The sequence below is a fragment of the Trifolium pratense genome, linkage group LG2 (assembly GCF_020283565.1).
Source record: "Trifolium pratense cultivar HEN17-A07 linkage group LG2, ARS_RC_1.1, whole genome shotgun sequence".
Taxonomy (NCBI): domain Eukaryota; kingdom Viridiplantae; phylum Streptophyta; class Magnoliopsida; order Fabales; family Fabaceae; genus Trifolium; species Trifolium pratense.
Genome location: NC_060060.1, coordinates 65,364,660 through 65,378,173, shown reverse-complemented (window position 1 = coordinate 65,378,173; position 13,514 = coordinate 65,364,660). Strand labels below are relative to the sequence as shown.

The following is a 13,514-nucleotide window of genomic DNA, read 5'->3' as shown; positions in this document are numbered from 1 at the left end:
AAAGTTATGAGGGATTATTATTTATTTATATAGAGGCAACTATAGCTATAGCAATACACGCTTCATACCCGGGTGAAATAATGGCTTTAGAATTATACACGTGTGAAAATGATTCCTTATGCGGCTGATACCTCTTCACTCGTTAGTTATATTTGGTCAAACTATGGGTTCTATCATCTATGACTTACACTCTTTGCAACATTTTAGCACGTCCTTTTGAGAATTTAAGGTTTTACAAAATTTGTTGGGTAATTGAGATTCTAATAGGCTAAAATATAACTTTTGATCTACAAATATCATTCATACTGATTTTAATCTTAGTAAAAAAAAGGTTTTTATGTGAAAGTTTCTATAGGCCAACTGAATGATTTTCACCAACGGTCCAACAAAACTTCCCGCAAAAGTTTTAATCATGAGCGCACGGTAGTTCTAGGATAAAAATATGACCATTGATAGTTCAATGAATCATAAAGTTTAATTAATTTTTTTGTTAGGGTTTTTGGAATCTTTTGCTTCGGTGGCTGTGAATTTCACAGCTGAAGCAAGGAAATGTAAGATAAAGTTTAATTTTTTTTTACACGGATAAAATTTAATTAAAAAAGCTGTTTGTGTGTATTACGTTAGCCCTTGTACGCTTTGCAATGCTTTTTTATATAATATGAAAATGTCATCATATCATTTAAATTAAAGTTTTGTCGATCGTATCATTTCTTCAGACACAAAGAGTCTGATCATATTGTTTGTGTTTGCTTGTGAGTTTAATCTTTGTTCTTGTTTCTTTACAATAGAGAGATGTCAATGATGAATGAGATAATATAGAGAAACTTCTCCATTTAGTATTCTCTTTAATTCATTTTTGTTATCATCAAAATTGATTGAGTCATTTTCAAACCAATTTAGTTCTAACATAAGTGTAATTTTAAAGAAAAAATATGAATTATATAATTACATGTATTAATTAAATGATTAGATAACTTCCCACTATAATTTTACTTAATTTAAAAATTAATCTACCGAAATAAAAAGATATGGCGTAGTGTGGCTGCCAACTCACCGCAGAAAATATGACAACTAGGATGGAGACTTTCCTTATTTGGTTATTTCTTTCTCCCATCTAACTGGAATATATGCAACTGTTGTCCTTGCCTATCTCCCACATGCTATTTAGATCGTGCCATTGCCATCAACAGTTTAGTTCAATTAACTTTTTAAGCATATAAACTAATTAATAATGATCACTAATGTCATTTCTTTTTAATGATATGGATTGAACTTAACTTCATCTCAAAATCATGGTTTAAAGGGGAGGATTGTTCAATCCTATATAAACTCTCGCACTAGATTCATTATTTCCGATTTCAAACTCCAAGTTTGATTCATGAAGTCCAACATGCACATAAAAATCGGCGACATAGAACAATTAAGATTAACAATGTTAAGTAAAAACACATAAACTGTTAGATTTGACTAGTCTCAATATTATACCAAATAATTATAGATTTGTTAAAGTTTTTGCATGAATCATCTATACGATAAAAACTTTTAATACAACTGTAAATTTTAGAATAAAAAAAATATTCGTTAAAATGTTATTGAGTGGTGTAACATTACTCAAAAAATATCTAGGGTGCGTTTGATCCGTTAAAGAATAAGTACTTGACAGAACAGCACAAGACAGAATAGCACAACACATGGCAGAACAACACAGAACAAATTTTTATGATATTGAACAACTTTGTGTTTTATACGATATTTGGTGAATAAAATGATATTTTGGTATTTTAGACAAGTTGTACTTGGGACAAAAAGTTGTGCTGTGGTTTAGTGAGGGACAAAAAATTCTATTTTTGTGTCGTCCCTTGCCTCCATATTTGTCTAATCCCTGAAACAAATTTACAATCAAACACATTACAATTGAAGTTGTCCATTCTTTTGTTTTTTAGCAGATCAAACGCACTCATAGTGTAATTTGAGCACTCCCTTATGTATATATATTATCCTTGTCCGATATATACATCGCTTTCATAGATGATTTGCAGGATCGCGTAAGCCTATTTGACGAACCAGAAGTGCGTATTCTATTGTTAATAAATCAGCTAGCAGTTCAACACAAAAACTTAGTCATGTCCCCTTAAGGTTTTCCCAATTTTGAGGATAATAAATAGTGTAGCAGTGAAACACATGTGTTAGCATTGCGCGTCAAAATAAACAACTAATATATAGCTACTGTAAAAATAAAAAAAGTCTTTTGTCTCTAATATATAGCAAAATATAATTTTAGTCTTTATTAATTAAAAATAAAGATAAGATTTCTCTTGTGCCAATTTTGGTGGGCTAGTCCATACAGAGTAAAAATACTCTGACTTTAAATGGATCACCGCAAGTGGGCGATGAGATTGATCTCATCGAATTAGTCGGTCCTAGTGCCGGATACCGAGTTTTAAAAAAAAAAAAAGATTTGGTAAAAAAAAATAAAGATAAGATGTTTTCATCTTTTAAAGTTTTCATGTGACGATTGTGTCGAAATTGTATACCGATAAGACTTCAAAAAAAGAGTGAATTATCCTTGTGATGATTGTCTTCTCTGTGAACATGGTGATGAAGATAATAGGCATCTGTTTCTTCTTTGTGACAATGCCAAACAAATTTGGTATCACTTTGGTTGGTGTCATCTTATGCAGGACCCTTTATAAAACTAAATTCGTTGCTGTTTTATTTATGATTGTAATTTGGGGTGGGTGGGGTAGCTCAGTTGGCACTTGCTGACTGAGTGGGTGTAGGCTGTTGGTCAGGGGTTCGATCCTTGGCAGCAGCACTTGTAGTATTTTCTTTGTAAATAAGTTGGTGGTACTTATAAACCATCAACTTTTAAAAAAAAAAAAAAAATTTATGATTGTAATTTGGAGCATTTGGCAACAAAGAAATAACAAGTTATGGAAAAACAATATTAATTGAACCGATCCACTTAGTTGTGAGCATGCAATAATTTTTTTTGACTTATTCGAAAGGAGCACAAATTCACATGGAAGCAACACATTCACAACAACGAATTGTTCTACGATGGTCTAAGCCCGAGAGTGGTAGATACAAATGCAACATTGATGTTTTTTTTTTCTATATCTCAAAATAAAGTAAGCATAGGAACGTGTATAAGAGATGATCAAGGAAAGTTTGTTCTTGCCAAAACAGAGTGGATCTCGCCAATTTGACACCGGCATTGGTGAAGCTCTGAGTCTTCTTAACACGTTAAATTGGATTCATGGGCTACAATTGGAAAATGTTGATTTTGAGCTTGATTTCAGAAACGTCGTAACGAGATTTTATAGCAAGAAATATGGTATGTCTGAGTTTGGTGATGTAATAAAAGATTGTTTACGTGTTCATAGTTCTCATTTTAGAACCTCGCGTCCTGAGTTTATTACAAGACAAACCAACGAGGTTGTTCACGCTTTAGCAAAAGTGGCCTCATCAATAACTAGTTTCCATATTTTTATTGATATACCCATATGTATTAAAAGCATTTTTGATAATGATATGCAATAAGTTTATCGGTGTCATAATTTTTTTCAAAATTTTCTGTTTTATTTTTAATCTCTAATAATCAATTTATGTTCATTTTAATATTAAAATTATGACATTTTTATGTTCAAGATATATGTCGATGTTATGTCTATCGCTCTATCTATTATTTTAAACTTATTTAATCCATGTTATGTTCAAAAAATGTAAAAAAAATTCAAAAATTGTCCATTTTGGACTATAAACAAATCGATTTATTTTTTGGGATGAACAAATCTCAATTTTATTTTTAGAGACTAAAATCAAAATTCATTCAATCTAGATCAATTTTTTTTGTTAATTAATTTTTGCTAAACCGTTTAGATCCCTAATTATTAATGTCAATTTGACTAATACTATCTTTTTTTCGATTTTTTACTTAAAAAAAGGGGGGTGAATCCTACTTTTCATTTTACAATAGGATTGGAATGACGTCACTATGACATTCTGCTTAGATAATCGATACCTACTATTTTTTTTTTTTTTCATTTTCAATACACTTTTTAAAATAAGTTTTAAAAAATAGATTTATAAAATGAGTATATCTATTATAAAATGAGCATAAGTTTTAAAAAATAGATTACCCATATCTATTTTTTAATAAACTTATTTTTTTTTCATTTTCAATACACTTTTTACTAATATTATTTTATTATCTTCTCAAAATAAGTTTTAAAAAATAGATTTATAAAATGCTTTTTTTAAAAAAAAAAAAACAGAACTCATTCGAACATACAATAAATTGCTAAATTTTGAAGTACCACTAGTTGGGACTAGATTGTCTTCAATCAATGAAGAGTTCAGTGAAATTCTGACCACTCATTATTTTTGAACAGGTATTTTAATAATTAAATAAGAAAAGATGGAGGGTGTGGATCTACACTTTACTCCCTCCCGTGAGATTGTCACGGGAGACAATCCTAACCCCCATTAGCTATAGAGTGGGGTTGAATAAATTAAAATTTGAGAATTACTTTCAAAAAATCATGTGCTCATGGACTCGATTGAGTATCGATTGAATTGCTTGTAAGTAAGTCATAGTTTCACCTTCAACTGGTTTTTATATTATAAAAAAAGTTTATTAAAAAAAGTATAAGGAATACTTAAATCATACAACAAGATGTGTTAAGAGTCTCATATCAGATGTGGGTTAATCTGAACAAAATTTATAAGTAGAGATAATATTTATTTTACAAATCAATCTTGAGATGATTTGAACATGAGTTTACAAGTAGAGACAATTCTCACCTTACAAATATATTTTGTACTCCCTCCGTCCCAAAAAGAATGACCCATTTTGAATATATGCACTATTCATATATATTGTTTTGACCATATTTTTCTACTAATAAATAAAAATAAATATTAACATATAAGATGTTGTTAGATTCGTCTCGATGAGTATTTTCAAAATATCAATTTTTTATAATTTTTACTATTATACAATTAAAGATATTAGTCGCCAAAGTTATGCATTGGCATGCGTGTTTCGGTCAACTGGGTCATTCTTTTTGGGACGGAGGGAGTATGATTGAGATAGACTCAACTTTCAATTCAAAAAGAGCTGTCCAACTCGAATGAGCCACCACAACCATTGTTGTTGCACGCACATCGAGTCACACTTATTTGATACTGCACCTTTGTGAAACTATTTTACTTTTTGAAAGAAAAAAAATTAAGAAAAAGTGTTATATAACTTTTAATATCTATGAGCCATGAAAAACTTAGCTTCCATTTTCCTTTTAAGAAAATGAACCAAACAAAAAAAACATTAAAAAAAAAGTGTCTTCACTCTTTGCTATTTTCTCCTAACTAAATGCACAATTTAAGAAAAAAACAATTTAAGAAAAAAAGAATAAACATATATTTTTTGTTTTAAATCTCAAATTCATAAAAAAAAAAATATATTCTGATAATTTAAAATTCGGCCGCAGTGTAAATATAGCTAAGTCCAATTAAAAAAGAGAACACATTAATTAACAATATTTTATGTAAAATTAATGTATTGCTACTAAAAAAAATAATGCATTGATTCTACGTACTGATCTGTATTCACAGAGTGGCATGATAAGTTAGTGGCAATATTAGATTTAGAATTATTGACCTATTTTTTTTAATGGTGTTTTTTTTTAAAAAAAAATATTAACCTAATTAAGTTTTTGTTGGGGAGCTATTTTCGTTACCAAAAGTTGAGCAAATTAATAAAATTTCATATTTTGTTTCATTTTGTCTATATATCTAACGTCCAATCTATATCCGATCTTCTTGTTACGAACCCGCACGAATGCAACTAAGACTGCATTTTATTTTAATTAACATTTCAATTGTCAAGTTATATTGAAACACTTGTTAATTAAAAAATACTTTTTACATATGCCTGGAGATTCTTTCCAGATCTCATGAAATTGGTCACCAGATAACATGTATTAGAATATCCGTCCATCCATCAAAATACATATATTTTAAGCGAATATTCTAAGTTATAGTGAACAAGAATTGTATCGTTAGAAATATGTTAATTAGTTTAATCTTTTATGTTTATATTTGGGCTTAAAGATAGTTTAATCTTTTATGTATATATTGTAAGAGTAATTTTTGTACTCATAAGTTTTACTCAATGTAATGGAAATCCTAGTCTCCTTTTACTTTTTTGTATTTCTTTTTTTCTTTGATTGATTGTATATATTATCATGATATAAGAACATGGTTTGATCCGCCTTGAAGTATTAGTTTCTTCCGCCGAGTTTTCAAAAAAAAAATTGGGAACGTGTTTGCTTTATTTTATTTTTATTATTGATTTTCTATATATGTTTTTTTGTTGTTGTGCTTTCGCTGCTAAAAAGGGAGAAATGCAAGTGGTGTGGTGAGATATGAAGGTTACCTATTTGTTTTCTTTTATGCCTCAGCTCGTGCATTGTGTTGTGAATGGTTAAGTTGGTTCTTAAACTTGATTGCCTCTGTTGTATGTTGGTTACAATTTTAGTATTGATTTTAATATTGTTTAACAAACTCTCGATGCTTTATGTCATGTGAACACATTGTGAGTTTGTCGGGATAGTTAAATAATATGTTAGGAGGCTTCTAACAATGTAATGGACATTTGTTATATTTGGGCTTAAAAATAGTTTACTATATTTCCTATATATTGTATGAGTAACTTTTGTAATGAAAATTCTAGCCTCCATTTATTCATTCATATTTTCTCTTTGATTGATTTTATTGTTAAGTATAACTTAGTTGATAATGGGATGTTGAGGTGAGTCATGAGATCCGATTAGTTAGAGATCTCTTGTGTATGTCCTTCTTGATGGTTGATCACTGCCTTCTTCTTTGAAGGATTTTTGGATCTTCTTGTGGTGAGGGGTTAATTAGAGGTATTTAGTTTTTTGTTGTTGGTGTGCTTCTTGTTTGCTTATTTGTATTTTTTGGAGTCTGTTAGTGTTTGTGGAGTGTACTCTCAATATCTCTTATATTTTTTTTCTCTTGTACTATATTCGTATTTATATAATATTAATTAATTTCCCATTAAAAACAAAGTTGATAAGGGTTTATAAAAAACTTTTAAAAAAAACTTAGTTGATAACGACAATATTATATTATATATACAAGTGTCAATTTGTTGGATGAAAGACATTTAGGCCCCAATTTTATATGAGTGTGGATACCTTAATGTTTACTCCTCCTTACACCATCATAATATTTATATTTTTTTATTGATATTTAATATATAAAAAATATATCTATGTGACATTTAAGAAATATAACACTACTACACTATCACACACCTTTTTAATTAAAATATTTATTTATAATATAATGCAAATACAATACAAAGATGTGAACACAATGATATAAAATTTAACATGTTTAATAGTATTTAGGTTTATAAATCTAAATATAATATCAAGTTCACAATATGAATAAAAATATCTTAATTATTTGACAATTAATTGTGTAAAAGATGTTTCTAAATTTATTTATTTTTTATTAAAAATAAATTTGTGCTTAGTCTAGCAAGTTTTTTTTTTTTTTTTGCTTTTTCGTTTTAGTTTCTATTCCTGTCACTAACCAACAAAATAAATAGTAAATACACATACAATACAAAATTCTCATCTTTGTTTCACTTGGGGACATCAAAGGGTGAGTTATTGGGAGATTATGGGATAATTTTACTCCATCAAATGTAAATGTTCTCTTGTGGTAAATGTTGCAACATCGCTTACCAACTAGAAGGAATGATCTATTCCAGTGGAGAATCTTGGAGGAGGGGTTAAGAATGTCTTTGGGAGAAGTGAAAATGGAAATGCAGCTTTTTGCAAAATGCAAGTTTGTAGCTGAAATTTGATATGGTACTTTTAACCGATTGGGTGCATTGATGCCGATATCGGGTGACCTCTTTATCCTATTTCAAAGTTGTTGCTTATCCTTCAAGGATTGATGTTGATTTTGCATACATCTTTATGGGTTATTTGGAAAGCTTGGAATGATACTATGTTTTCGAAAAATCCAAAATGGTGGTAGAGATTGTTGATAAAATTAAATGCCTTTTGTGGCCATGGTTTTTGGATAAATGTTTTGGATCCTCTTGCTTGTATAAAAATGATTTGTAAATCCTTCGAATTGTATTTCGCGTTAGGGGGTAGGTTTTAGTTTGTTTTTCAATAATGCTTTCCAATATTATTTTCTTGACAAAATTACACTACAGGTCCTTTATCTTATTTTTTTGTAATACTTTGGTCCTTTATTTTTTTTTGTAACACTTTGGTCCTTTATCTTTTTTTTTTTGTAACACTTTAGTCCCTTTTTTTGTAACAGTTTGGTCCTTTATATTTTTTTATTTGTAACACTTTGGTCCTTTATTTTTTATAAATAAATAAGATAAGGACCAAAGTGTTACAAAAAAAAAAGATAAAGGACCAAATTGTTACAAAAAAAAGATAAAGGACCAAAATGTTAAAAAAAAAAAGATAAAGGATCTGTAGTGTAATTTTACCTATTTTCTTTGTTTGTTAGGGAGAGAGTACCACTTATACTCAAATTTAGAGGTTAATACTACTTGTTTGGACATCTTCAAAACCACTTGTCATGGGCAATTCAACATTTGAGTCTCCAAAAATTACATATCCTAATTGTCAAGCCTAAATTGATCCTCGTGTTGGTCCTTTGTTTGGCCAGTAGTTTGTTCCTAGTCTTCAAGTTTGCTTGCTTATGAAAAATTCTATTCTCTCCTCTCTCACCCCAACACTCTTTTAACGACAGAAAAAGTTTGAAAAATATGTTCCATATTTTTACAAGGGCAAAAAAGTAATTTACAAGAGAAATAAAAGAGTGTTAGGGATCCTTCCTTGTTTATGCCTCATGTGCATGTTGGGCTAGAGTGGGGTATATTAGATCCAACATGATATGCATCTTGGGCTGGGTCGCATAATAAACTTGGGCTTCATATTCCACGTGGGCTACAAAATTAGGCCAACAGCCCAACACACTAGCAGGGCCGTTTCTATGACTTTGCTGGCTTATAGGTGAATTTATAATTTAGGATTAACTATTAAATTATATAAAAAATTGAATACATAAAAAATATTAATTTTTTTTAATATATATCAAAATACTCATATAAAACACTTCCCACAAACATTTTTAGTTGCAAATTCACTAATAGTTGTTTCTATATCAATATGTTATATCATTTCTTTTTCAATGTATAAAATGACTAAGTCAGTCAACCGTTCTTGTGACATTGACGATCTCAAGTAGTTTTTCAATAGTTTTAACTTTAAAAAACTTTTTCCTGCAGATGCAACAGTCACCGACATAATTAAGAAAATTTGGTAAGCAATTGCTACATTTGAATAACAATCTACAGTAGAAACTCTTTAAATTAGTAATGTCAGGACCGGATAAATTTATTAATTTAGAGAGTTATTAATTTATCGATAAATTAATAATTATTAATTTAAAGAACTTTTAAGTAATTATACTGTACATACCAAATAAAAAGGCAAATTAGTCTATGACTCTTAGAATTACGTTACAACGAACCTTGAGACTCAACGTAAATTAGTAATTACTGTGTTCATATGCATTTGAAATCAATAATGACTTTTGAAGTACAGTAAATGTAAACAAGAGGAACAAATGTGTTCAATGTATTCTTAAACTATTAAATCATATTTCAATAGAGTGTAATATATTTTTTTCAGTTTCTATGAATTATTAATTTATGATTTTCTTGGGACCGAAAATTATAAAGGGATCTCCCGAAAAATTATTATCTTATTATTTTATCGAGTTTTTCAATTTTTTACATTGGCCCAAGTCGGGACCGAACATATTTATTATTTTAGAGAGTTTATTAATTTACCGAGTATTAATTTAAAGAGTTTCTACTGTACTACTTTGACAAACTCAAGAATTTTAATTGCTGACTTCAACAGATTTGATAGACATATTTGCAACATTATTGGCGAACTATTATACAATAGGTACATGCCACTTGGTGAGTTTTAAATTAAAAGAGTAAAACTGCATTTAAGTCGTAATTAAACAAAAGAATTTGCATTTGCTTATAACAATGATTGAAGCTTATAACAATGATTGAAGGGAGTAAGTTTTTTGAGGGATCGAACTGTGGTCCTAAGTTTTTTGAGGGATCGAACTGATAGACATATTTGCAACATTATTGGCGAACTATTATACAATAGGTACATGCCACTTGGTGAGTATTAAATTAAAAGAGTAAAACTGCATTTAAGTCGTAATTAAACAAAAGAATTTGCATTTGCTTATAACAATGATTGAAGGGAGTAAGTTTTTTGAGGGATCGAACTGTGGTCCTCCCTACCAAATTCAGCATCAATCAAACTATTTTTTGCGGAAGATCGAACTGTGGTCATCGTTACCAAGTTCAGCGTCAATCACCACTAAACCAACTAACGATTGATTAGCGTGAATTATCTTATTTATTGTTTATAAATAGATATTGAGTGCATGTCCCTGTGAGCTTAGCTCAGTTGGTAGGAGACATCACACTATATGTGAAGGAGTCCGGATTTGAACTCGGGACACTCCATTTATTCACCTTTAAGGTGGATTTTCTAGCCACCAGGCTATTTAAAAAAAATATATTTAATGCCATAATGTGTCTTTGATTTACGAGGCTATCCATTTCGTGATTCAGTCAATTTTCACATTAAGATAAGGGACCTAACGTCTTAATTCTTGCGGATCAACTCAACAACTATTCTATTCATCCATCGATATCACCACAGATTTTTTTTAATACTTCATCATGTGGCAATTTCTGATGAGAAAGATGAAGACACACACATTGATTGACATGAAAATAATGTATTGCAATAAAGTACTACTAAGCTACAATGACATGAATTGCAATAGTCCAACTTGAAGGTTTCTAGCTAGCTCCTGCACACTTAGGCTGAACTCCTCATCCATCTGCATTTTTAACACAAGATAAATAAGCTTAGTAAATTCATCAAATAAAATGAACTAGTCCTTTACACACAAAATAAACAAACTTTGCAAATTTATTGAATTAGTTTATGACATACGGTGTATACTATTATGAATTGGCAAGTTGTTTTAAATTTAATGCATATTTTGAATGTTCATAAAATGTCGAAATTGTTAGGTCGGACGTCATAACCGGAGTTTGAATCTCGTCTCTCTCACTTGTGTGTGAGTTTATCATGACATTCGACATGCACTTAGTTTACTAAACTCATCAATGTAGCTAGGAAAGTTTATAATGGAATTCAATTCAATCAAATTTTTTAAATACAGTAACAAATAAGTTAAGGAGAATGAATCATTTTACAATTGTCAACAAAGGGGTTTGAACTTAATGCCATAATTTTTTAAGGCAAATGCTAACATCTATCTTGAGAGCAAATGATAAACCAATTTGGAAAGTCAAATTATTGTATTTTTCAATATCATAATTCAATTTTTAAGTTCTTTAACATAGTATGCCGTAACATGTGCCTAACAAGATCCATTCTTTAAAGCTGAGATACTCAACAGTCAACTCAACACTATGTTGCATGGCTACTTCATTTTAGACAGAGTACCGGTACCGGGTACGGTACCGGGCGGGCAACATAGTATGATTTGGTTTATTGTGTGTAAATAGTGAAAAAGATAAAGATTAACTATTTTGATGTTCAAATAACACATTTCAAACGCATCGAAAATATCTTACCTCGGCAATGATGGTTATGTCAAGTTTGGTGGTTCCAAATTGCAATGTACTACTACTTGTGACCGATAGATGAAGATTCTCTATCTCTTGGATTATGTTCATCAACACACCCTTTTGTTTCTCACAATGGATTCTTATCAGCACGTTCTTCTCTGACACCCTTGCTTCAACTTCTGGCAGTGACCTTGAGGGATGACAGCAATTACCATACTCAGAATTTGATGAAGTGTTGTCTGAGACATCTTCATCTGAAGAACATGATTTTGTCTTCTCAACATATACCACAGATTCTTTGTTTATCCTTTGGTTCTTTTCTTCTAGTACTTTCACTTGTTCTTGAAGCTGTTTCACATGGGTTATAGCATCTGCTAATACAGAAGCTTTATCCATCTACACCCAAATCATTAATTAAAATTAGTAACCCTTAATTAGTATACTTAACTAATCAACAATAAAATTAATTTGGGTGTTAATATTGAGTATAAAAATTGAACCTTTTTTAAGTCTGGAATAAGTGCTGAAAGAGCTATGAACTGTTGACTAATTTTTTCTCTTCTTTTTCTCTCAGCAATTATGTGATCTTTAGCATTTCTTGTAACTGAATCAGTTTTCTTACTCTCTTGAATATTGCGTTTAGGTTCCTTTTTTTTATTTTCTGATTTCCCATCGTAATTCAAAATCTGGGCTTTTGGTTTCAAGGATGAATCAATGTTCAATATTGGATTTGGTTCTGTTTCTGGATTTTCATTGTTAAAACAAAGAAAATAGGAATGGGAAGGATCTTTCTTTTGTGTAGGGTACCCTGTGTTTGAAGGGGTAGTTTTGAGTATCTTTGTAGGCCTTTCCTCAAAGCTGTTAACAACATCACCTGAGGAATTACTCATAGTGCTTGAGGTTGTTTGAGAACAATGGCTACCACTAGATAAAGTTTGTTGCAAGTTTTCAGGTTCTTCTGGCAAAGGGGTTATGTTAATGTCATCCATGAAATTGTAATCTTCTGGTTCCTGTGAAAAAATATAAAAATTTATGTAAAATAAATGAAAAATTTAGAAGTGTGCAAACAAGAATGTGGTTGAAGAAAACATAATTGTATTTACCAAATCACATAACCAAGTTGTCCATGACTCATCAGTTGATGTCATTTTGCTAGCTGACATATCCATTTTGAGTAAATGCTCACTGCAAAAAGTAGAAAAATCTGGAATTTAGTTGAAATCAACACAAATGATACTAAATCATATTCTGAAGGGAAAATCACATCCATACCTTTCTCTCCTAATTATGTGAGAGAAGTCACTTGCCTTCATTATTCCTTTATAGAGACTAGACTCCTTCTCATATTATAAGAAGAAGAAAAAATTACTAAATTACTTTTTTATGTGTTAAATTATAAGTAAAAAAAATCAGTTTTTATTAATTTTAGGATAGACTTTTATTTAATTTACTCTTTTTTTTTTCTCCATAATCAATAATGAATAAATTTTTTTTTTCCTTTTTCCAATAAACTTATCTCAACAAAAAATCATCTTTAAAATTATCAAATTTTATTTTTCTTAATAAATGTAAAAATATTTTTTTCTTGCTTATATTATGGACAGAGGGAGTACCTCCCACAATAACAGGAATACAAAAATAGGATAAAATAAATCACACTTATTTAAAAATAAAATTACACTGTTACAAAAAAAAATGATAAATTATTCTTATTAAAAGAAAAAAAAAATCTCTCTTATTT

The 13,514-nt window shown here is 29.7% G+C and overlaps 1 protein-coding gene across 1 annotated transcript; it reads right to left on the bottom strand.

The window, feature by feature from the left end:
- Positions 1-10,725: 10,725 nt before the first annotated feature.
- On the bottom strand, positions 10,726-13,130 carry LOC123908319 (transcription factor bHLH18-like). The gene is made up of 5 exons (XM_045958930.1): positions 13,046-13,130; positions 12,877-12,958; positions 12,274-12,783; positions 11,780-12,169; positions 10,726-11,013 (listed from the first exon to the last, which is right to left on the bottom strand). The coding sequence occupies exons 1-5, from the start codon at positions 13,084-13,086 to the stop codon at positions 10,933-10,935; spliced, it is 1,104 nt and encodes a 367-aa protein (XP_045814886.1). The 5' UTR covers positions 13,087-13,130; the 3' UTR covers positions 10,726-10,932.
- Positions 13,131-13,514: the final 384 nt, after the last annotated feature.

Bases quoted from the DNA above. Each gene is read 5' to 3' on its own strand.
- LOC123908319 (XM_045958930.1), bottom strand. From the start codon at position 13,086: ATGAAGGCAAGTGACTTCTCTCACATAATTAGGAGAGAAAG. The intron at 12,170-12,273 runs GTTCAATTTTTA...ATTTGGGTGTAG, and splicing joins TTATTCCAGACTTAAAAAAG to ATGGATAAAGCTTCTGTATT. The intron at 11,014-11,779 runs GTAAGATATTTT...TTAAAAATGCAG, and splicing joins ACATAACCATCATTGCCGAG to ATGGATGAGGAGTTCAGCCT.